The 21,897-nt window shown below is 46.9% G+C and overlaps 1 protein-coding gene across 1 annotated transcript in view; it reads left to right on the top strand.

Annotated features, from left to right (window-relative positions):
* The window catches only part of SORD (sorbitol dehydrogenase), a 32,866-nt gene extending 13,810 nt beyond the window's left edge, over window positions 1-19,056 (top strand). The window contains exons 3-9 of the mRNA XM_082735339.1: window positions 1,136-1,300; window positions 4,842-5,001; window positions 8,489-8,607; window positions 11,778-11,843; window positions 13,028-13,203; window positions 16,621-16,742; window positions 17,617-19,056. Coding sequence (XP_082591465.1) covers window positions 1,136-1,300; window positions 4,842-5,001; window positions 8,489-8,607; window positions 11,778-11,843; window positions 13,028-13,203; window positions 16,621-16,742; window positions 17,617-17,782 — 974 coding nt within the window. The 3' untranslated portion in view covers window positions 17,783-19,056. The remainder of the gene's footprint in view (window positions 1-1,135; window positions 1,301-4,841; window positions 5,002-8,488; window positions 8,608-11,777; window positions 11,844-13,027; window positions 13,204-16,620; window positions 16,743-17,616) is intronic.
* Window positions 19,057-21,897: the final 2,841 nt, after the last annotated feature.

The following is a 21,897-nucleotide window of genomic DNA, read 5'->3' as shown; positions in this document are numbered from 1 at the left end:
CACCTGAATGCACCGCAGAGCTTTAGGTTTCTTTGTCTTTCTAAGACAGAGCTTTTTCTCAGGGAGATACTTGCAACGTGGTCATCTGAGTCAGACCAGGCCAGTAATCCTTCAACACTTACTTCAGCAAAGGGGCTCGGTGGCATCATTATTTTTAACTTGGAAAACTGACAACAACAATACCAACAAATCTCACATATTCAAACCCGTGAGGGGGAAATACCCTTTGAAACCTTTGGATGGTTTAAGCTAAAGCTGCATTCTTAAACAAAACGACAGGCATGAAGAACGTAGATAGCTCACAAAGTGTTGCCAAGCCTAGATTTTGCCAGCCTTTCTGTCAAGATAGGTAAGAAGCAGGCATAGCATATTAATTGTGTGGCATCAGTTATCTCCTAGAAAAGAGTTTTTCCCTTAGGCGGTTGATACATTTTTTTTTCCTATTAATATCTTGTTTATACAGTATATTAGAGTTCTCCAGAGAGATGGAACCAAGAGAGATTTATTACATACATTTGTTTATATATAGGTTTATTATATATGTCTCTAGGGACAGGGCAGGGGAGATTTATTTTAAGGAATTGGCTCATATGATTGTGAGGACTGGCAAGTCTGAAATTTGTAGGGCTGACCAGCAAGCTGGAAATTCAGGTAAAAGTTGATGCTTCAGCCTTGGAGGATTCCTTCAGGAAAACCTGTCTTTTCTCCTAGGGCCTTCAACTGACGGGGTAGAGCCCACCCATATTAGGCAGAGTACTCTGCTTTACTCAGGGTCTACTTACTTAAATGGTAATTACATCTAGAAAATGCCCTCACAGCACAACTACTGTTTTTCTTTGGGGTGTTTGTTTGTTTGTTTGTTTGTTTTTGAAATTTTTTTATTTATTGAGAGAGAGCTAATGAGAGAGAGCATGGATGGGGGAGGGGCAGAGGGAGAAAAAGGAGCAGGGACTGCAATGTGGGGCTCAATCCCAGGACGCTGGGGATCATGACCTGAGCCTAAGGCAGACGCTTAACCGACTGAGCCACCCAGGCACCCCGATGAGTAGAGTCCAGAGGGAAAGCATGGTGGTGCCTCAGACGGCAGAGGCGTCATTGTGCCTTCCCTCACTTGTTTTCTCCTTCCTCTTCTCAGAAGTGCTGCTGAAGATGCATTCTGTTGGGATCTGCGGCTCAGATGTCCACTACTGGCAGCATGGTCGAATTGGTGATTTTATTGTGGAAAAGCCCATGGTGCTGGGTCATGAAGCTTCAGGGACAGTTGTAAAAGTGGGATCACTGGTCAAGCACCTAAAACCAGGTCAGCAAAACCCTTCAACTAACTGATTTATTTATTCCTCAGCATAAATGAATATTTGTGTGTACTTTCTTGGGGCCGGACCCTCTATGAAGCCCTGGGGTTACAGCAGTGAATAAGACAGTCTCCATTTCTACACGCATGGAATGTGACTTTTCACAGAGGAAGACAGGTCTGGAACACACGTACAGCTGCTTAGTTACTGTTGTGTTGAGGGCCTGAGAAGAATGGCGGTTTGATCAGTACCTTCTAACCAGATCTGGCTCTTCTGAGGGAGGAACAATTAACCCAACATCTGAAGGCAGTGAAGGGATAAGCTAGGTATAGGGGTGGGGGAAATATTCCAGCCATAGGAAACACAAACTGCCTCCACCTGCTGAGAAACAGGGTCTTGGATGTAGTCTTTGATCTTCTTGGATGACTGGAAAACCACGAGTATTTTTCTAGACTTGTTTAGTTCATTCTCTTGGAGGGAGGACTTCTCAGCTGTGGTAGCCTGTGATGTTCCCCAAATCAGTGAATTATATCCCAGCTGTGTGACAAGGCCAGCTGTTGACTGTATCCTTCCTTTGCTGAGGAGGCCACTGTACAGCCTGGTGATGACAGCAGATGATTCGAGATAAGGAGAAGGATGGCAGGAGACACCATTCTGTGTCAGTTATGAGACTGCCTCAGCACAGCTACACAGAGAGGAACTGCCAGGCCCTAAAGAAGCTGGACTTGGGTTTCATTTCATTCTGAATAGAAGTCGAGGCAGCCCCTGAGGTTTTGTGGCATTATCCCCAAGAGGAAGATTCATAGTTCCCAACAGCCACTGATCGATTCTTACCTGTGGGACAAGATCCCTTAATATCAGTCAAAACAGAGTGGGGTTCTTTAAATGTAAGTTATAAGAAGTGCTTGGTCAGCATCTACAATGGGTCCCACCTTCTGCCAGGTGCTTTGAGGGATACAGAAAATTGAGAAGAGCCAATCCCTGGATACTTTGATCTAGTTGGGGAGATCAGACATCAGGGCATATATAAATAGAAGTAATTAGAGAATAAGACCATAATGTGCGGGACACCTGGGTGGCTCAGTCAGTTAAGCCGCTGCCTTCAGCTCAGGTCATGATCACAGGGTCCTAGGATCGAGTCCCACTTCGGGCTCCTTGCTTAGCAGGGAAGCGGGGAACCTACTCTCTCTGCCTCTGCCTGCCACTCTGCCTGCCTGTGCTCTCTTTCTCTCTCTGACCAATAAATAAATAAAATCTTTCAAAAAACCATACTGTGCTATCAGGTGTGAAAAAGAATAGGGCTCTTACAGTTCAAGGAAAGGGCATTTGTTGTAGGCAGAGGTGTTTAAAGAAGGTTCATGGAGGAGATATGTCTTTGAGCTGGACGTTGAACAATAATAATTACAGGAAGAAAAAGGCAGCTAATATTCATTGATTTAACTATTTGTTAGCCTCCATGTTAAATATTTACATGTATAATTATATATTTCATTGTTGAAACAACTCTAATGTAGGCATTATTTTCTTCCTTAACAAATGAAGAAAGCAAACCATGGTGATTGCCCGGGGTCCCACACCAGCGAATCCCAAGCTGGGGTCCCAGCCTTGGTCTTCTGATACTAAAGCAAGTGCTCAGAACCACTGGGCTGTCCAGCAACTGGAGAACTGAGAACAGTTTTGTATTTGAGTTCGTGAAGAGGTCAGAAGCGAATATTCTGGTTAAGAGGAACAGAAAAATAAAATTATGGAGGCAAGTGTAACATACCTGGGTTGCTAATAATTCTGTGCTGTTCAGAGTAGAGGTTCTGTGTTGGGGAGTTAGTGGGGATGTTAAAAATTAGTAATCTGTATTAAAGTCTCTCTTTAAAAAGCACTATACAACTGTGAGTTATTATTCTTTTATTATAACATAATCATTAGAAGACAAAACTGAGACGTACAAAACCCCACTTGATGATGATGGATCTTGAATCCTAGCTTGAAGAACTCATTGTCAGTGTTAGAACATAATTTGGAGCAAGGGCTGCAGAGAAAACAGAGGGGTGCCTACATGTGGAACAGCACATTTTGGTGGTTGCAGGGACTTTTGTGGATCCTTTTTTAGAGATTTTATTTATTTATTTGTCAGAATGAGAGAAAGCACAAGCAGGGGGAGCAACAGAGGGAGAAGCAGCCTCCTGCTGAGCAGGGAGTCTGATGTGGGGCTCATGTGGGACTCGATCCCAGGACCCTGTGATCCTGACCTTAGCGGAAGGCAGATGCTTAACCAGACTGAGCCACCCAGGCATCCGTAAAACACAAAAATTTTTATTGAAGTGTTTCCCTTGCTGATTTGGACTGAAAGTTCTAATCAACTAGTCTAGAAAGAAGAAGAGCACTCACTGAGTAGTTCTTTACGTTTGTTTCTAAAATTCTAACATAAATCTTAAAGAATCAATAAGGCATGGAAGAATTCCTAACTTCTATACAATCTGGCTATCTTAGAGTGTGATTTCCTGTTCAATAACACCAGCTCAGATAGTTATAATAGTGATAAATACAATAAAAATAGTTAATACTACTTACATTACTACTACTACTAGTACCATCACTGCCCCACTATTGTTAATGAACACTAGCTACATACCAGGACTCTGCACTCTTCTATAGGCACTTCTAACACAAAAAGACATAAAATTAACGTGTCTGTTTAGTAAAGGGCAAACCTCCCACGGGTGACTCGTGTCAGGCTAAGGAGGCCCCAGCTCACCTTGTGCAGCCCTCTGGGGTTAGGGGGTGAGGAGTGACTGGGAAGGGACACGAAGAAAAGTTTTCCAAGGTAGTGGTAATGTTCTGTATGATGATGGGTGTTCATATTACACAGGTGAGTACATTTATCAGAATTCATGTAGTGATCCATGTAATCTGGCCCATTTTATCAATACCTAAATATTAACTTAAAACAGAACCAGAGACAAGTGGACAAGAGGAGAAGGACACTAGTTCACAAGCCTGAGTGTTATTCTCCACCAGAGTCTCAGACCTCCCTGGGTCTTTTGCCTGAGCCAGCCTCCTAACCCAAGACTCTGTTAACTTCTAGTTATATCTAAATACAACCAGACTGAACTTAAGACATGCTGTAATTGTGGCTCTTGTGTTTGGTGAGAACTTGTCCCATATTTTCAAAGCAGGTGAAGTGGAAAAAGCCTGCGAACCCCACACAGCAGCTTGAGCTGGGTCCTGGCTTACCTCAGAGAGGGAGCTTTTCTCTGTTTCCCAAGCTGGGAAGTGATTGTGGAGCTGGGGGTGGAGGGTTGGCTTGTTCCATGAGTGAGTGAAAGGGTAGGTCAGACCAGTCTGTGGAGAAGTGGGCTGGTCATTCTCTCCCAGAGTGTGAGTCTATCCTGCATCCCAAGTTTTCTGTGGCAGCTCTAGGATAGGACTTGTCTGGTGCACCCTGGGTCCCAGGGAGGGGGGTGGCTCTCTGGGACAGAGTTCCCCACTGGCGCCTGCCCAGGAGCATGACCCCCTTCACAGAAGCGCTGCTCCCACTCGCATTTTCCTCTCCAGGGGATCGTGTTGCCATCGAGCCTGGCGCTCTGCGAGAAATGGATGAATTCTGCAAGATTGGCCGGTACAATCTGTCGCCATCCATCTTCTTCTGTGCCACGCCCCCTGATGACGGGAACCTCTGCCGGTTTTATAAGCACAACGCTGACTTCTGCTACAAGTTAGTGCCCGAGACCTGACCTGGCCACCTGGGACCTCTCTCCCTTTGGTTGGGGTTCTTTCTTCTAGTTTCCTGTGGTGATTTGTTCTTTTCAGCTCATAATTCCAGACATGAAACATCCCCTCGACAGGCCCTTCTTGGTGGCACTGGGGGAAGGTAGCTTGCCTAGGGCCGAGACTGACTCAGACCACTTGGTTTAGTCTTGGCATTGAGCTCCCCTCACCTAGGGCAACAGTAGAAGATTGTTGCCAAACTCACTCCCCTCCAGTTATCCTGCGGATAACCTGCTGTAGTTCGTTCTCCATTACTGGTTTCCAGGGTAGCTCCCAGGAAAGAGAACTTAGCACAGCAGTGACCATGCTCACAACACCAGTAACAGCAGCCACTGGGGGTTTCCTGAGGAAGCATGGCCTGGAGCCAGCACTGAGCTCCGGGACCCTGGATCCCCTCCCTCCTAGTGAGTGACTTTGGGGGAAATGACATCACCTGCCGCTGCTTTGTTCTCATTTAAGTCACCTGAAGACCCAATAAGGCAATGCATGTGGAGTCACAGTTATTAGTACTCCATGCCTGGCCTTGTGGTCATCAATGCTTTGCACCATTTATCTGAATTAACCTTCATAAGAACAGCGGTGAGGTGGGCAGTTTGGTGGAGGGGTGCAGAGGCTGGAGGGAGGAGGCTAATTGGGCACAGGGAAGAGCCAGGAGTCAAGCTTGGGTCCCTGTCCTGGGCTCACTACCCTATCCCAACTTGAAGTGGTTTGGGGGTGAGGACTTGTATCTGGCAGAGGCGAAATATTGCCCCTTCCACATGGGTCCCAGCCCATGGAGCTGTGGGTGCTGATCTGCCACTTTCCTTCTGACCTTCTGGCAGGTATGTTTTCCTCCCTTCTGGCTTGGCCCCAGCTGTGACTCCATTGGCCAGGTTGGGGCTTGCCTGAAGGAGGCTAGCTGCCAGTCACAGGGGCAGTTGGACAGATCTGAGTTTTCTAGTGCCCACTGCAAGCCTTGAGAGGGGTCACAGGCCAGACCTCATGGTAAGTTTAAGTCAACACCTAACTGCTCTAGAAGAAAGCAGTTTATGGGTGTAGAGTCCACCTTTCAGCCAGTGGTTCCTGAACCAGCCCACTTTGTCGGGGCCCTTTCCAAGTGGAGGTACCAAACAAGGTTTTCTTGAAAGGCAGAAAAGCAAAATGGTAAAGTTTAAAACTGACCATGGGTCTCTGCTGTTTACCAACTGTGTGACCTTCAGCCTGTTAAACTTTGCATCCTTAAGGTCCTTGTCTGTAAAATAGAGATGGTAATAGCACCAATATGATGAAATGCATAGACTTACTGACAGAATTCAATGAGAAAAGCATATCAAGTATTCAACATGAGGCCTGGCACATAGTAGGTGCTCATTAAGTGGGGCCATGATGTATCCTAGCCATGGCCTTGTGTCTGGGGGATAAGTATAGATTAGGCCTGAAAGGAAGCCTTGTACTGGGAATAGGTGTGGTGGAGGAGGGTGTGTTGGTGATGTTAATGGGAGGGCAGAATAGGGGACAGGCAACCCCCCATCTCTCCTTTCCTCCCAGGGTGCTTTCTGCTCAAGTCCATACATCAGTCTTGGACCCACGTCCTCCTCTCTGGTTTCTGTATGAGGATTCTTGTACTGTCACAACCTCTTTATTTTCCTACTGACCTTGTTTTCTTTCTTTTTTTATCTTCCTGCTTCCCCCTTGGCTTCTTGGTCATCCTCTACCCTTTGGTTATTCCCTCAACCTTATTGTGAAAACCAACAAGTTGTCTTATTCTCTGGTATTTATAAAGTCATGATTGATTGGAGCGGAGAAGAAGCTTAGGGTGCTCTCATCCTCCCTCTCCCTCAATCCCCACTGAACAAGGTCGGGGAAGGAGGACCCAGAGAGAGTGTGGTTTGACAGTTCCTTGGAAGAGTTTGGGAGTCTTCATTATTTCATTTCAAACTTTTGTCCCTTTTATAGAATCGGTGGGGTGGGTGGTGTGGGTACAAGGGGTGACAGAGGCAATCTAAGCAGATGAGGATTGAAGTAGGGGGATTGTGGGAGAAAAGCAGAGGGATGTCATGGGGGGTGAAGACGGGGCAGCTGGCCCGCAAACTTCGGGCCTCATTATTCCGTGATGCATCACGGGAATGAGCACTTTGGCTGCCACCTGTCTTTCCTTTCAAACTTGAGGGATTTTATGTTCTAGCATGGGGAGGTTTGGGGCACTGAATAAAACTACCGGCCAGCAAGGACCATGCAGAAATGAGATATTATCCACAGAGCCACTTGTACCAGGAGGCAGCTAGTAATGGGACAGACAGGATGTGTAGTGGGGAGACCTGGCTTCAAGTCTTGCTTTCCAGCTCATCAGCCTTGTAACCTTGGGCAAGTCTCTGAATGTCATTGGGCTTCAGTTTCCTCTTCCGTAGAATAAAGGTAAAAATAAAGCCTGTCCTTCCTGCCTGACAAGGTCATGGTGAGGATCAAATGAGATAATGGATGAAAAAGCCCTTAATCTGTAAAGCCTTATGCAAATGTTTACTGTCATCGTCAGTGGGGTAGGTAATAGGGTCAAGTGGACTCAAGTGAAAACCAAGAGCTCGGTGGAGAAGGTGACACAGCATTTAATCAGCTGCCAGAAGACAGGCCCTTTCCCCATCATGACCTGTCCAGGGACAGCCAAGCAGCTGCTGCCATCAGATGTGGTTCTTCTGAAACATACCATATGGGGACAACAGAGTGATACCAGGTTCTAAATCACGGTTCTGCAAAGCTGCTCATAGTTGGGATTGTTGTACATAAGTTTGAGAAGCAGATGAGATGCTGACATGTGGTTATATTAACCTTTTGTTAGATGAACTTCTCATTTATTTGGTTTTATGTTTTTAAAAGATTTTAATTTATTTATTTGACAGATACAACAAGAGAGGGAACACAAGCAGGGGAAGCTGGAGAGGGAGAAGCAGGCTCCCCTCTAAGCAGGGAACCCGATGCGGGGCTCCGTCGCAGGACCCTGGGATCATGAGCTGAGCTGAAGGCAGATGCTTAACCAACTGAGCCATCCAGGGGCCCTGAAATTCTTTATTTATTAGTGACAGCCATACCATACCTTGTCTTGGATAACATGTTAAAGCAAACATAATGTGTTCATTTACTGAAGTGACTTGTCCAAAGAAAACAATTTTCAGAGCAGGGCAGTGTGGCCTGGGCTCTCAAATCAGGCGTATCTGGTTTCCATTTCAAACCCTTTGAGCCTCTCACTAGTTTTGAACCTTAGAAGCAAGTCATTTAATTCTTCAAGGTTTTGTTTCCTTATCTGTAAAATGGGAGTATTACTACCTGCCCCAGAACTCTCCAAGGATTTACATGAGGGAATATATGTAAATTACTCAGCATTTAATAAATGTTCAGTAAATATTAGCTCTTGTTTTTATTAACCCAAAGGGACTAACTGAGTGTGTTGAATGACACCCCAGGCTTCCTGACAATGTCACCTTTGAAGAAGGGGCCCTGATTGAACCATTGTCTGTGGGGATCCATGCCTGCCGGCGAGCTGGAATCACCTTGGGGAACAAGGTCTTTGTGTGTGGAGCCGGTAAGAACCAGATGACCCCCTAGTTATGAGTTCCTTAAAGGGGAATGTGGAAATCCCTCTGTCTATCTCATCTGCCCCACCCCACCCCCCGCAATGTCTGAAATTGGTCCTTAAATCTTTCTGGGGGTGGGGAGGATTATGGTGTCCCCTTCTCTCCATGACCAGAACTTTCTGCTAAATAAACCGTCTGCAGGCATAATAGTAACTGAGGTCATTTCCTAGGCAATATAACCCTTTCGGTCATTTAAAGAAAACAATTTACAATTATTTTTTAACTTGACAGGAAACAGGGACATGTTTTTGGTAGTAGAGGGAAAGGCAACTTCTGGAACTTTCACATCATGCCAAAGAAGTGGTCTCGGTCCATCCAGGAATGAGGTGGGACCTGTTCATGACCAGTGGACAGAATGGAGTCTGGTCCACTGTGAGCCAGCACTCTGCTTGTTAGGGTTACAGCTGGCTGCCTTCTTTCCACCCCTGCTTCCAGCCACCCAAACAAACCTGGACAAACAAAACCATTCAAAGTGTCTAATGCTAGTGACACAGATAGCATGCTCATGCTCCCTGTGGTTGTGATCTGGTTGGTGTTTCTCGCACAGCTTTTTCTTTTTGGTATAATTGACATATTACATTAGCTTCAGATTATGATGTAATGATTTGATATTCATATATATATTGGAAAATGATCACCACCCGAAGTCTAATTGACATCTGTCACTATGCATAGTCACAAAGTTTTTCTTACAATGAGAACTTTTTAAGATCTACTCTCATAACAACAGTCAGATATGCAATATGGTATTATTATTACAATCACCACACTGTACATTATATCCCTGTGATGTATTTATCTCATATAACTGGAAAATTGTATCTTTTGACCTTCCTCCTCTTTCACTCACCTCTCACCACCCTCACCCCAGCAACCAATCTGTACTCTGTATCTGTGAGCTTTGTTGTTCCTTTTGTTTGTTTAAATTCCACATGTAAGCGATATCATACAGTATTTGTCTTTGTCTCATTGATTGCTCTTAGCGTCATGCCCTCTGAGTCCATCCATGTCACAAATGGCAAGATTTCCTTTTATGACTATGAATAATACTCCACTGTGTACAGACAGACCACATTTTCTTTGTGTCTTCATCTCCACTTAGGTTGGACACTTAGGTTGTTTCTATATCTTGGCTATTGTAAGTAATGGTGCAGTGAACAAGGGGATGCATATATCTTTTTGAGGTAGTGATTTTAATTTTCTTCAACTAAATACTCAAAAGTGGAATTATTGGATTACATGGTGGTTCTAGTTTTAATTTTGTGAGGAACCTCCATATTGTTTTCCACAGGGATCAGAAATTTACATTCCCACCAACAGTACTTGAGAATTCCCTTTTCTCCACATCATCGGCGACACCTGTTATTTCATGTCTTTTTAATAGTAGCTGTTCCGACAGGTGTGAGGTGATACCTCACTGTGGTTTTGATTTGTATTTCCCTGATGATTAATGATGTTGAGCACCTTTCCATGTACTTGTTGACCATCTGTTCGTCTTCTTTGGGGAAATGTCTGCTTGGGGGTGCCTGGCTGACTCAGTCAGTAGAGCATGCACATTGGAGATTACTTAAAAAAAAAAAGAAAAAAGGAAAATGTCTATAGATCCTTGGCTCTTTTAAAAATTAGATTACTTGGTTTTTCGCTATTGAGTTGTATGAGTTCTTTCTATAGTTTCTGGGTATTAACCTCTTACCGGCTATGATTCGCAAATATTTTTTCTCCTTCGGCAGATTGCCTTTTTCATTTTGTTGATGGTTTTCTTGGCTGTGCAGAAGCCTTTTAGTTTGATGTGGCTCCCCATGCTTACTTCTGCTTTCATTCAGTTGTGTCAAATTCAAAAAATCATGGCGAGGCTGATGTCAAGGAGCTTATGGCCTGTGTTTTCTTTTAGGAGTTTTAATGGTTTTAAGTCTTGATGTTCAAGTCTAACCCATTTTGAGTTAGTCCTCATACATTTTCAGGACTGATTTTGACAGGGCTAAGTGACTGTAGGACTAAGAGAGATGATGTGTGTAAAACAGACTTGCCTCAGTGAGCTCACAGAGTGTAGTATTCTGGTGACATCTCTGTTTTAAACCTGCATAAGTAATACCTTTTTGACATAGAAAAAGGAGTCATTCATATCACATGTGTACATATATAGAGAGAGATTGACCTGTAGCCCTGTCACCTATCAGCAGGAGAGAACCGCAGTAAATATTTTCATGTAGAATCTTTTAGGTTTTGTTTAAAATGAGACCATGCTAAACACACTTTATTTTACCCCTTTTAAAGAAAAAAAGCAGTATATGATGAACATCTTTCCATGACACTAGATGAAAGAGTTATGACATAGTTTTTAAGAGCTGTATGATATCCCACTGTAGTTTGTTTAGCTAATCACCTCTTTGCTGGTCAATTATTTTCCAATGTTTTGATTTTGGGGGGAATTCAACAAAATTATTTTCAAAGGCATTGTGAAAAAGCCAATCCTCAAAGATAATCTGCATAGCTTCATTTTGTGGGTCTGGTTTTTTGTATTAAAACGATGTCATCTAGCATGCAGATACTGTGGGGAGAGGTGGTCTCTGGGCTGATTTTTAGGTACCTGAACGACTTAGAGCCTCCTGAGCAGCTGGGTCAATCCAGGGGGCCAGTTCCCTTAATGATACCCTCTAAGGTAGTCGTCAGAGGGCACCTGTAAAGGATGTCTCTCTCCTTGGGGAGATGTGATGGGGTGTAAGAAGGTAGGGGTCAAAGAGAGAATAGGACAATGTATCCAGACCTCCTAAGACATCTTATTCTCTTAATAAATATATGTTTCCTTGAGCCTTCTGGTTCTTTGATATTATCCCCAAGCAGTATCCAAGAGTAAAGGGCAAATTTCTAGCTCTGAGGTCTGAGAGAATTAAATAGAACTCAGCACTAGAAGCAAAATTTCATGTAGAGAACAATTCTTCATATATTCATTTACTTAACCATTCAAACAGTTGTTAAGGTCTCAGCATGTGTGAGGCACTGGGATAGATGCTAGAGGTGCACAAAAGATAGGGTTCCTAGCCTGGCCTGGACAAGGGGGAGAGCTGATGAGCTGATGTTTAACATTTCACAAACATCTCCCATTTCCTGCTTTATTTAGGGCCGATTGGACTGGTCACTGTGATTGTAGCCAAAGCAATGGGTGCAGCTCAAGTGCTGGTGACTGGTAAGAAGGTTTTCTTTTTAAATCTCCTTGAAGGGGGGAGTGCCTGGGTGGCTCAGTTGGTTTGACACCTGCCAGGGTCCTGGGCTCAAGATCTGCATCAGGCTCTCTGTTCAGCAGGGAATCTGCTCCTCCCTCTCCCTCTGCAGCTCCCCCTGCTTGTGCGATCTCTCTCAAAATAAGTAATAAATTTTTGAAAATCTTCTTGAAGAGGAAACAGCTGGCCTATAGTATGGGGCAAGGGCATAAGAACTCTTCTCTTCCTGGGGTGCTGGGTTTCTAAAGGGGCTTCTCCTTTTTTCCCTTGGGTTCCAGCATTGAAAATCCTACCCAGGGGATGACGAGCTCAGGGCTCAGGAGGAGGCTCTTTTGAAGCTTCTGGGAGAGGGTAGATGCTGTGGAGAAGAGGGCCTGGCTCTTTATGTGTGGACCTCAGATGCTACTGCTCACTTGATTCTAAGAAGTGGCTTAGCCCTTGGCCCATTTGGCCAAACCCAGAGGCACAGAAGGTGTGCTTGTGTGTGTGTGTGATGTGGAGTTAGTGGGATGTATATGTTTATAAGAGGGTGTTTGTGTGTGATGTGTGTGGTATGGGTGGGAAGTGTGTGTATGTGTGAGGAGAGCTTATCTGTGACAGCATGTGTGGGTCAGGGAAGTATGTATGGAAGCATGTAGGGTATAGAAGAGTGTGTGTGTGTGTGTGTGTGTGTGTGTGTGTAGAAGGCATCTGTGAGAGAGAATGTGTGTGTGTGTGTAAGTATGTAGCATTGTGTAGAGTATGTGTAAAGGGGAGTAGGGGTATAAGCAAGTATGTTTTGTGTGCAAACAAGGTATCAGAGTGTGTGTAGAAGATATCTGCAAGTGTTATGTGTGAGGAGCAGTTACCTGTCAGAGAGAGAGGGAGTGTATGCGCAGTGGTGTGGTGTATAGGGGTGTGTGGGGGTGCAGAACAGTGTGGGTGTCTGAGAAGTGATCTGAGAGATGGGGGAGGGGAAGGAGATCTTGCGCATGCGCAGCTGTGATGTGTAGGGGGAGCCTATAAAGGTATAGAGAGTATGTGTGCTGGGCTCGTGGACACCATCCACTACACCCGAGCTTCGCTACCATTAAAACCTGCACCTCCACCTTTTTCCTCCTAATCCGCCAGCCAGTTCTCAGTTGTAAAGAAGCTTTTCGTTCCCCTTTAGATCTGTCTGCCTCTCGGTTGTCTAAAGCCAAGGAGGTTGGGGCTGATAACGTCCTTCAGATTTCCAAGGAGAGCCCTAAGGAAATCGCCAGTAAAGTGGAAGGTCTGTTGGGGTGCAAGCCGGAAGTAACCATCGAGTGCACAGGGGCGGAGCCTGCCATCCAGTCAGGCATCTATGTGAGTTGGATGAGGGTGGTCAGAGCTGGTGGGCAGCTTTGGGGCATTGGCCCATGGCAGGCAGCAGTAAGGGGTGCTGGCACCTCTCCTGTGACGACCCCCCACCTCCAGACAAAATGAGGTGATCTCGGTATCTCTGGATTTTGTTTTATCTCACTTGCTTCACATCCTTCCTTATTGAGTCATTGTGAGGCTTGCATGAGGTAATAGCTGTATATGGCCCTTGAAAGATGTTAAGAGACCCACCCCTTAAGTGATCATATCTGTGATCATAAAAGGACTCTTGGAAAAAAAAAAAAATCAACAGGAGGAAGGGAGAGCCATGCTTTAGTTGTGTGTGGGAAATCCCTTTCTTCCTTTATTGAGGAAAACTGCAGTCCTTGAGTCATTGTTAAAAAGCAACAGCCGTTAATGTAGTCACAAAGGTGGGGTGTTTTTCAGAGTCACAGTCTGCTGCTGCTCTTCTTTCCCAGACCTGGGAATGGATAAGCTACCAATGCCTGATTTGACCCTCAGGGACCCACCCATAATTCATGGGAAGTTGCCAGAAAAGGGGAGTGGCGGGGACACGTAGACACACGAGGGTGGGAAGTGGCATTGATGATCCAAGTATGATGAAATGAGGGGAGAAAGAATACCTTCTAGGTTCCAGCCCTACCATGCGCTGGGTCTTCTGCTGGGTGCTTTATAAATGTGCTGTCAATGTGCACCAGATGAAGACTAGTTCATCTGGTGACTTGCCTTGAGCACACTGCTCCAATGCCTGAGCTTTTCTTACTCTGTCCGCTGCTTAGGAGAGAAGGGAAGGAGGGGACAAGGAGCCGGTGGGCAGCCATGCTAGGAGGGAGGGACAGGGCTGAGGACAGCAGTAGCAGCAGCCTGTCCCCTCTACACTCCGGGCACTCCTGCCCTGCTTCCCACAGTGCTGTCCCACAGCAGCGCAGGCTTCCTCCTTCCTTCTGAGTCACAGCTGGGTCATGCAATAGGGCACTTTGCACCACTCACGACCTGCTGGGGAATGCCAGTCTGGTACCCTGGCTGAGCTGCCTAGTCATTTGCCCACCAGGATGCCCCTGGCATTAGGGTTGAGAGGAAGAGGTGGGACAGGAGAGGAACAGCTGCCACTTTCGCTCTGTCCTAAGTTCCAGTCGAGGTCAGCCCACCCTCTCCTCCGCCGTCAGAGATAATGGTTGCCTTGTGGGAAGGGGCAAAGAGAACCCAAAACTCAGAGGGTAATGGGTCTGTGTGATCAGTCAACCAGTGACCTGTCTTGGGCACCTGCAGTGCCCTGGCTTTGTGCTGGGGACCTTGGGGGCTCTGATGCATAAGGTGCATCCAGCCATCTTCAAGTTGTTGGCCAACTTGGCCAAGTTGTTGGCCGAGTTAGTGACCCCCATCCACAGAGAGGCAGGAAAAAAAATGGCTTCACAATGCAAGACTTTGTTCCTCTTCTCTGCTGCCTGGAAAGCACTGGGAACACTTGGCATCTCTCTCTAGCTGTTGGTGGGGGCCCCATTGCCAGGCTCCCTGAGGTGGGTGCAGAGGTAAATGCCCAAGGGCCTCACCACACCTGAAGCTGTTACTTCTCCCAAATGAGGAATGGAGCCATTCTGCATGACAGATGCTACAGAATGCTGCAGGTCACTCTGCCAACGGGCAGGTTAGGTGGAGGCACCTTATACGGACATACCCGAGAGTCACTTTCCTGCCAGATTCGTGATTAGAAAATCTTTGGGAGGAGACGTGGCAAAGGCTTAGGGTAGAATTCATGTCATCTTGGTGCAGAGATCACACCCACAAAACAATGGTCAGTTAGTCCAAGCATTCCTTTGTCTGTGGTCAGCATCCTGGCACCTTGGGATGGCCATTTGGCAGTATTCGTTGTCGTCATCGTCCTCCTCACTAGGTGGAGAGGAAATGCAAATAGCGAAACAGTTTCCAAGAAAATTTCTCGCTTACAAGTTTTGTGTGGCTCAGTCACAACTTTGACTCTACGCCCCACCCCACCTTTTCCAGTGGGGAGAGAGCCTCCCCCGTTACCAACAGTGTTGATAAGTCACCGGTGGTTTGTCAGGAACTCTGTGCTTCAGTTAAAAACAAAAAATGTGCCAGACAGTGAGCCCAATCTAGTGCTGAGCACTAGGATTGTTAGGCCAACCACTCGGCTTGGGAGGCGTCATCCTGATCTTACACACAAGGAAGCTGGTTGAGAGGGTCTCACAGATCCATCCAACGTGTAAATTCCAGAGTCACCCCCGTGCTGCAGGCCTGTCTTCCTGGTGTATCCTTCCCCTCAAAGATAGAGGCTGTGGTGCAGGCCTCTTTGTAGCTCCACTGGTTAAACTTAGAATGGTTCCAGTAAGTGCTTGGTGCTGGCAACTGTCATGAAAACTGAGGCAAATGGACTATTCTTCTGTCTCTCACAGCACTGGCCACAGTGATCTCCAAAAATCTCTGGAGCAGGCACAGCATTCTTGTGGAATCAGGAAGAGATTATCAGGAGAAATTTCCATGTCTGGCCCACGCCAAGGAGGGAACTGATAAGGCAGATAAATGTTCAAGGAAGACAAAATCCATTGTGGCTGATGATACTATTGGGATGAATGTCTCTGGAACAAAAATATTTCCAGGGACGCTTGGGTGGCTCAGTTGGTTAAGCAGCTGCCTTCGGCTCAGGTCATGATCCCAGCATCCTGGGATCGAGTCCCGCATCGGGCTCCTTGCTTGGCAGGGAGCCTGCTTCTCCCTCTGCCTCTGCCTGCCATTCTGTCTGCCTGTGCTCGCTCTCTCCCCCTCTCTCTCTGATAAATAAATAAAATCTTTAAAAAAAAAAAAATTTCCAAATGTCAGCCAGTGTGCTTATATAAGGCAGTGTTCAAGCCATAGAATTCTAATGGCTCTCCCCATCTGTATGTGCTTGGTAGTTTCCTCACCAAGAGGGTGGTTCCTTAGAGGTTTTACAAAGATCCTGTCTTTTGTGGAGTTGACATTCTGGAGGAGGGGTGGGTGCTAAGATGAGGAGGCACCTCAGCCAGCACCTGGTATGGAATTAGTAAAGCTCCGAGAGATGCTCAGGAGCTGAAGGTTAAGCTTGTTTGTAGGGAAGATTCTCGCTGGGGTCTGGAGATCCTGGGCTGTTGCCTAGGATCTTGTGGACAGTGGAAGGGGCTCCCACTGGGCCTGGTCCTCCACTGGTAAAGTGTATGATCTCAGGATCCTCCAAGAAGATAACTCTGTTGCTCTGTTAGGTTTGGCTGACATACGGAAGAGCTAAATGATAGAGAAAGAATCATATTCTCTGGAGCATTTGGATATTCACCTGATGCAAACAGATACTTATGTGACAAAAGTCCTTTTGAATGGAAAGACTGCATTTTCTGATCTTCTGGGTTTTCTTGTTCTCATCTCCTCTTCAAGGCTACTCGTTCTGGTGGGACCTTGGTGCTCGTAGGGCTGGGCCCTGAGATGACCACTGTGCCCCTGGTGCATGCGGCCATCCGGGAGGTGGACATCAAGGGCGTGTTTCGATATTGCAACACGTGAGTATGTGGTGGGTGAGCTGGGGAGGGGGGACGATCGGATAGCAAGACCCCTGCTCAGCCTCTGGGACCAAGAGTTGCCCCCGTTTATTCATGGGAAGCACTCCCGAGCCACACTGACACCCACATGTCATGGTCGGAGTCCAAAGAGAGAGCACCACTGCTGGTTAAAAAACGGGAGGGTAGAGATGGCAGAGGGAAGAAGGGAAGGTAGGGGATCTTGAAGGAAGCATGTCTCTTCATTTCCTCAAGTGGCCTGCTCTTCATTTTCCCCCTGAAAGAAGGAGAGAAAAGGGAACCACAGTAAGAACTCAAGTCCCTTGGTTTCCACCCCAGATCCCAGGGCCCACCCTGAGAAGTGAGAGGGTTTTAGTTCACTTACTTCATGCTCTGTGGCTCTAGGCTCTCCCCAATAGGGGAACTTTCCCAGGACCACCTTCCCCAGGAGTGTCCCTACTCCCACCATTATAGTCTATGACCGTTCTGTCAGCAGAGTGCCATTTCCCAATAAACTCTGCCAAGCCAGAGGGATATGGATGGCTGCAGAGCAATATGGATGGCATATCATTGGCTGCTTCTCTGAGGCTTTTCTGCCTTTTCACAGTGGCCTCTGTATGCCTTATGCCTTCATGCCAAAGGAATTCTAGACTTCGTGACAGACATTGCAGTGGGGTGGAGGCGTTGGGAATAAATAGACTCTGTACTCCCAGATTGTAAATCACAAGATCATTTCTACCATTGTTTGTCGAGTAGACCTTGTAGAACCATAGTGCTATATAAATAAATAGAGCCAAGCTGTTCTTGTGCTTGGTGGCTTTGGGGACCTGGTTCTTTCCTCTTATAGGTTGAATGTGACATTTGTGATCTTTTACAGGTGGCCAATGGCAATTTCGATGCTTGCCTCCAAGTCTGTGAACGTAAAGCCCTTAGTTACCCATAGGTTTCCTCTGGAAAAAGCTCTGGAGGCCTTTGAAACAGCCAGAAAGGGACTGGGGTTGAAAGTCATGCTGAAGTGTGACCCCAAGGACCAGAATCCCTAATAATGAATTGGGTTTTACCCTCAACCCCCTACCCCCAGCCCTGTGCCAGTATCTTGGCAGGGCGGGGCTTGATGCAGAAGTTTCTTTTGAGTAGCAAAAATAATTAAAATAATTCATTACAAGCAGAGAGCTTTAAACAACAGAGGAACTAGTGTACCTTAAAACACAAGTAGGGACAGTTTGGGGGAATTTGCAGGCAGAGTGACCTACCTGTTCATACAAAGCAAAGTTCAGCAAGTAGAGCAGAGTTTGTTAGGCAGGTGCTGGGAACTCCCCTTCTTCCTGGAATGCCTCAGTTAAGTGAGGAAAGAAATCTGCCCATTGGGTTCCTGGTTCCACTGACTGGCCAGGTGGGGTTGGGAGTTAAGTTATGGAGAGACAACTTGATCAGACTTGACTGGCACAGAAACTGATTTTCATGAAAAATCTCAGTTCAGGGTCTGGGTTAAAGGGTTGTCAGCAGTTCATAGATGGTCTTTCTAGACATAAGTGCTCTGTGGTTGGATGATAAAAGGAGACTTTAAGGAACTAACCTTCCTGGGTCTAGGGTAATTTTTAAAATCAACTTAAAAAAACCCAAAACTGAAATCCTGTGTGAGATCCAACCAGCTTACATTCTCCAAAAGTAGGAACAGTCAGGCAAGCTCTCAATACTGCTGGAAGATTGCCTCTTCTGCAACTCCTCCGAATTCTGTTTAACTTCAACAGCCTTCCCCACACTTCCCACCCCACCCTTCGTTCCTTCAGGGGCAGTCACTGTGGGCTCCTTTGTCACTAGTCAACCAGGAGCCTCCTTCCTTAGGGCAACAATCAAGGGGAGTCCTCCTGGGAGACTTGCCCAGGAGGGTTTGGCCAATGCACCTGTCTTCCCGTCCCACAGGGTCAGCATTCCCTTCACTCTCATGATGATGGACAATTCCATTTAATCCTGATGATTATAAACAGAAATCCCTTCTCCTTCTCATAGACTGTTAACACTGTTGGTATCATTCTGTTGGAATGATCGCTCCTATCTTATTTTAATCGTAGGATTTTCCTGTGTAAGATTTGGGGTCCAAATCACTTGATGCCCATCTGGTATTTTGAGATAGTTAGTCAAGAATGAGGATATTGTAGCTATGACATAACTTGGGCTGCAGCCTTTTAATCCTTCAGCTGGGAGTGGAGACTAAGTTTGAAGAGGCTCTGTCTTTCCTATAACTGGGGAGGGCCGTGACCAATGCTTGGAATCCCTCAACCTGCTTTGGGTAATAAATTATGGTTGTGGTGCCTCACCATTGCTGCCCCTTTGTGTCCCTTTTTATGGGAGGTGGGGTGGCTCTGGTTACTCATTTCATAAAAGGAAAGATCCAGGATTTCTGAAAGGGACACATTTTCTGCATCAAATATAATGTCATTAACTGCTGGAAATTTATGGTAATGATCTCTAATCCTCTCAGCAAGTCTGAATACATGGGATTATTTTACACCTAAGGAAGTAGAGAAGCCAAGCAGTTTGCTCAAGGTCACCCACAGCCTTTCCTCTTTCATGTTATCTCTGGAGGAGGGCGGGGAGAATCTTGAGACTTCGGCACACTCTGCAGCCAGGCAGCCTGCTTGTGGAACTGTCCCACTTCCTTCTCAGAGTCCTCCTCAGCTCTAGGGGCACACTTGCCAGCCGCCTCCTCTTGAAACCAGTTCCAGCTCCGTGGTCCCAGAGTTCCTTGAATGTGGAATGGGAAGGCCTTCCCCTTCTAGACAAAGGCTTCCAACAGAAATGCCCCCCAAGGGAAGTGGATTCCCTGTTAAATTCACAGGCAGCACTTTTCCTTTGATTGTCGTCTGTTGGAGGGAGGAGGCCACAGAACCTGAACGGGGCGGGGGGGGGGGGGCCTGGAAAGGTGAGGCTACCAAGGGCAAAACAGGTGTCATTTATGTCACAATCGGTATTGGTCTGGATCTTCCAAGTCGGTGGCCTGAAGTCTCCATTTCCTGGTGTGTTGACCCGCCCCGTGCTGCTGCCACGTGAGCATTCGCAAAGACCAGACAGCCTGATGGAAAACAGCATCAGGGAATACCTCCCCTTTCCAGATCCTTCCACCATTCCCAAACCATGCTGCACTATCACAGCTCCCAAGGCGGGGGAGGGGGGGGTGTTGGAGGGGAGGGAGGGTTGCTGGTGAGCAAGGGAGGGCTGGCTACCCAGAGAGTCTTCTGGGAGGTGGGAGGGCTGGAGCTGGTGTTGCTGAGCTCTGCCTGGCTCCCTGGCCTTTGCAGCCTTGTTGGATGTTTCCCCTGCTGCTGGGAAGGACATGCAGGAAGCCCAGGAATTGATTCGTCCCACCACCTCCACTGCCTGCTCAATAAATACTGATTAACTCAGTGAATCAGTCCCGGAACCCAGAATATGGCCCTGCCGGCCAATGTGTGTGCTGTCACCAGTGCCTGGCACCTTGTGGGCTTTCCATCAACACCAAGGGCCCCACCCAGCTGGCACTCCCGGCATGAGGGTGGTGTGTACCAGTGGAGAGCTTCGAAGAAAGACCCTGAAGATAGGCTAGGTGGTGGAAGGGAGAGGCCTGCTCATGGATCCTAAAGGAGAAAAGGGGCCACATCTTCAGCAGCTCCCTCTTGCCGGCCACCTTCGGCTCCTGTGGCTGTGGATATGAAGTCACTAATGGACTGCCTGTCCCTGGCTCTCAGGCCATCCTGATCAGCCTCACTTCTGTGTACTCAGTCCAGCCTCTTCCTTCTGGGTTTTTTACTACCTTTGGGAGAACAGTGGGGGCCTGTGAGCAAGTCACTTGGGCCAGAAGTTAGGAGTGCAGGAGATAGGATTTAGTGGGTATTTGCCTTTTCCTGAACTGTCCTCTGCACACCATCTCAGCCTAGGCTTGGAATACAGAAGGTCAACAATGGGACCTGCATTTCTGAGTGGGAGGCAGATCTCTGCCACCTCGCACACCCCCAACATGTGCCTGTACATGTGTACACACACACACACAAGTCCCGGGAGGTTCAGGGAGGACCAGGGTGAGGAGCGGGCAGCAGGGAAGTTGTGTGGCCAGGAGCTCCTCACAGAGCAGTCTGCGCCCCCACTGACTGGATCCCCCACTCCCGATTCACCCCTCCCCTTAAAACCCTACTAGAATGGAACACTGAGCTCCTCCCTGGGTACCTGGAAGAGGGACAGGATGTACAGTTGGTGTACCTGCCAAGAGACTGCTTGACAGATCTTAACCATCAGTGGGGTGCAGAAGTAGCATCTATTCTCAGGGTCTGTGACCCAGCACAGCGAGGAGAGACAGGGTTTGATGCCAGGATTTAGGGTTCTTTTCTTTTTCTTTTTTTTTTTTTTTTGAGATTTTATTTATTTGAGAGAGCACAAGCTGGGGGAGCAGCAGAGGGAGAGGGAGAGAAGCAGACTCCCTGCTGAGCAGGGAGCTTGACACGGGGCTCAATCCCAGGACGCCGGGATCATGACCTGAGTGTAAGGCAGACACTTAGCTGACTGAGCCAGCCAGGTGCACTGGGTTCTTTGGAATCCTAGACCCCTGACTGACTCACTGACTCACTCCTAGACCCCTGACTGACTCACTTTCCCACTCCAAGTCTCAGTATCCTCCCTTTTTAACAGAAGGACAGGGCAAGATGATCTCAAGGTCTTTATCACCACTGTTCTTGTCACCAGCTAGACCCTAAGACCTGATCTCCTGCCCATTTGTTTGTACTCACCGACCTTTGTTCCACTTTTCCCGTAAGCTCTTCTTTCCAGCTTATCTCTTAACTCAGGCAAAAGACTGAATGAGCATAACATCCCATGACAGAAACCAAAATTCAAGCAATAACATCTGCCCTGATAAGATCCAGATGACCCAGGCCACTTTGCCCGAAATGCCCAACCCAAGTTGCACAGATGAGCCATGGAGTGGTCTCCAGGATGACTGGCAATTACCTTTATCTCATTATAATGCTAAAAATCTCCATCCAAGGAGGAGCACAAGCCTCCTTTACATAACATACAATGTATGTATGCACGGCCCTATGCCCCCCTCTACATACCATGACAAGAATACCCTTTTTAAATGGTAATCCTAACCCAAAATAGGAGGAACTCATCCATCCTTGCTTGGGAG

The sequence above is a fragment of the Mustela nivalis genome (genome assembly GCF_964662115.1).
Source record: "Mustela nivalis genome assembly, chromosome: 6".
Classification (NCBI taxonomy): Eukaryota; Metazoa; Chordata; class Mammalia; order Carnivora; family Mustelidae; genus Mustela; species Mustela nivalis.
This window is presented reverse-complemented; position numbering and strand designations above follow the sequence as displayed.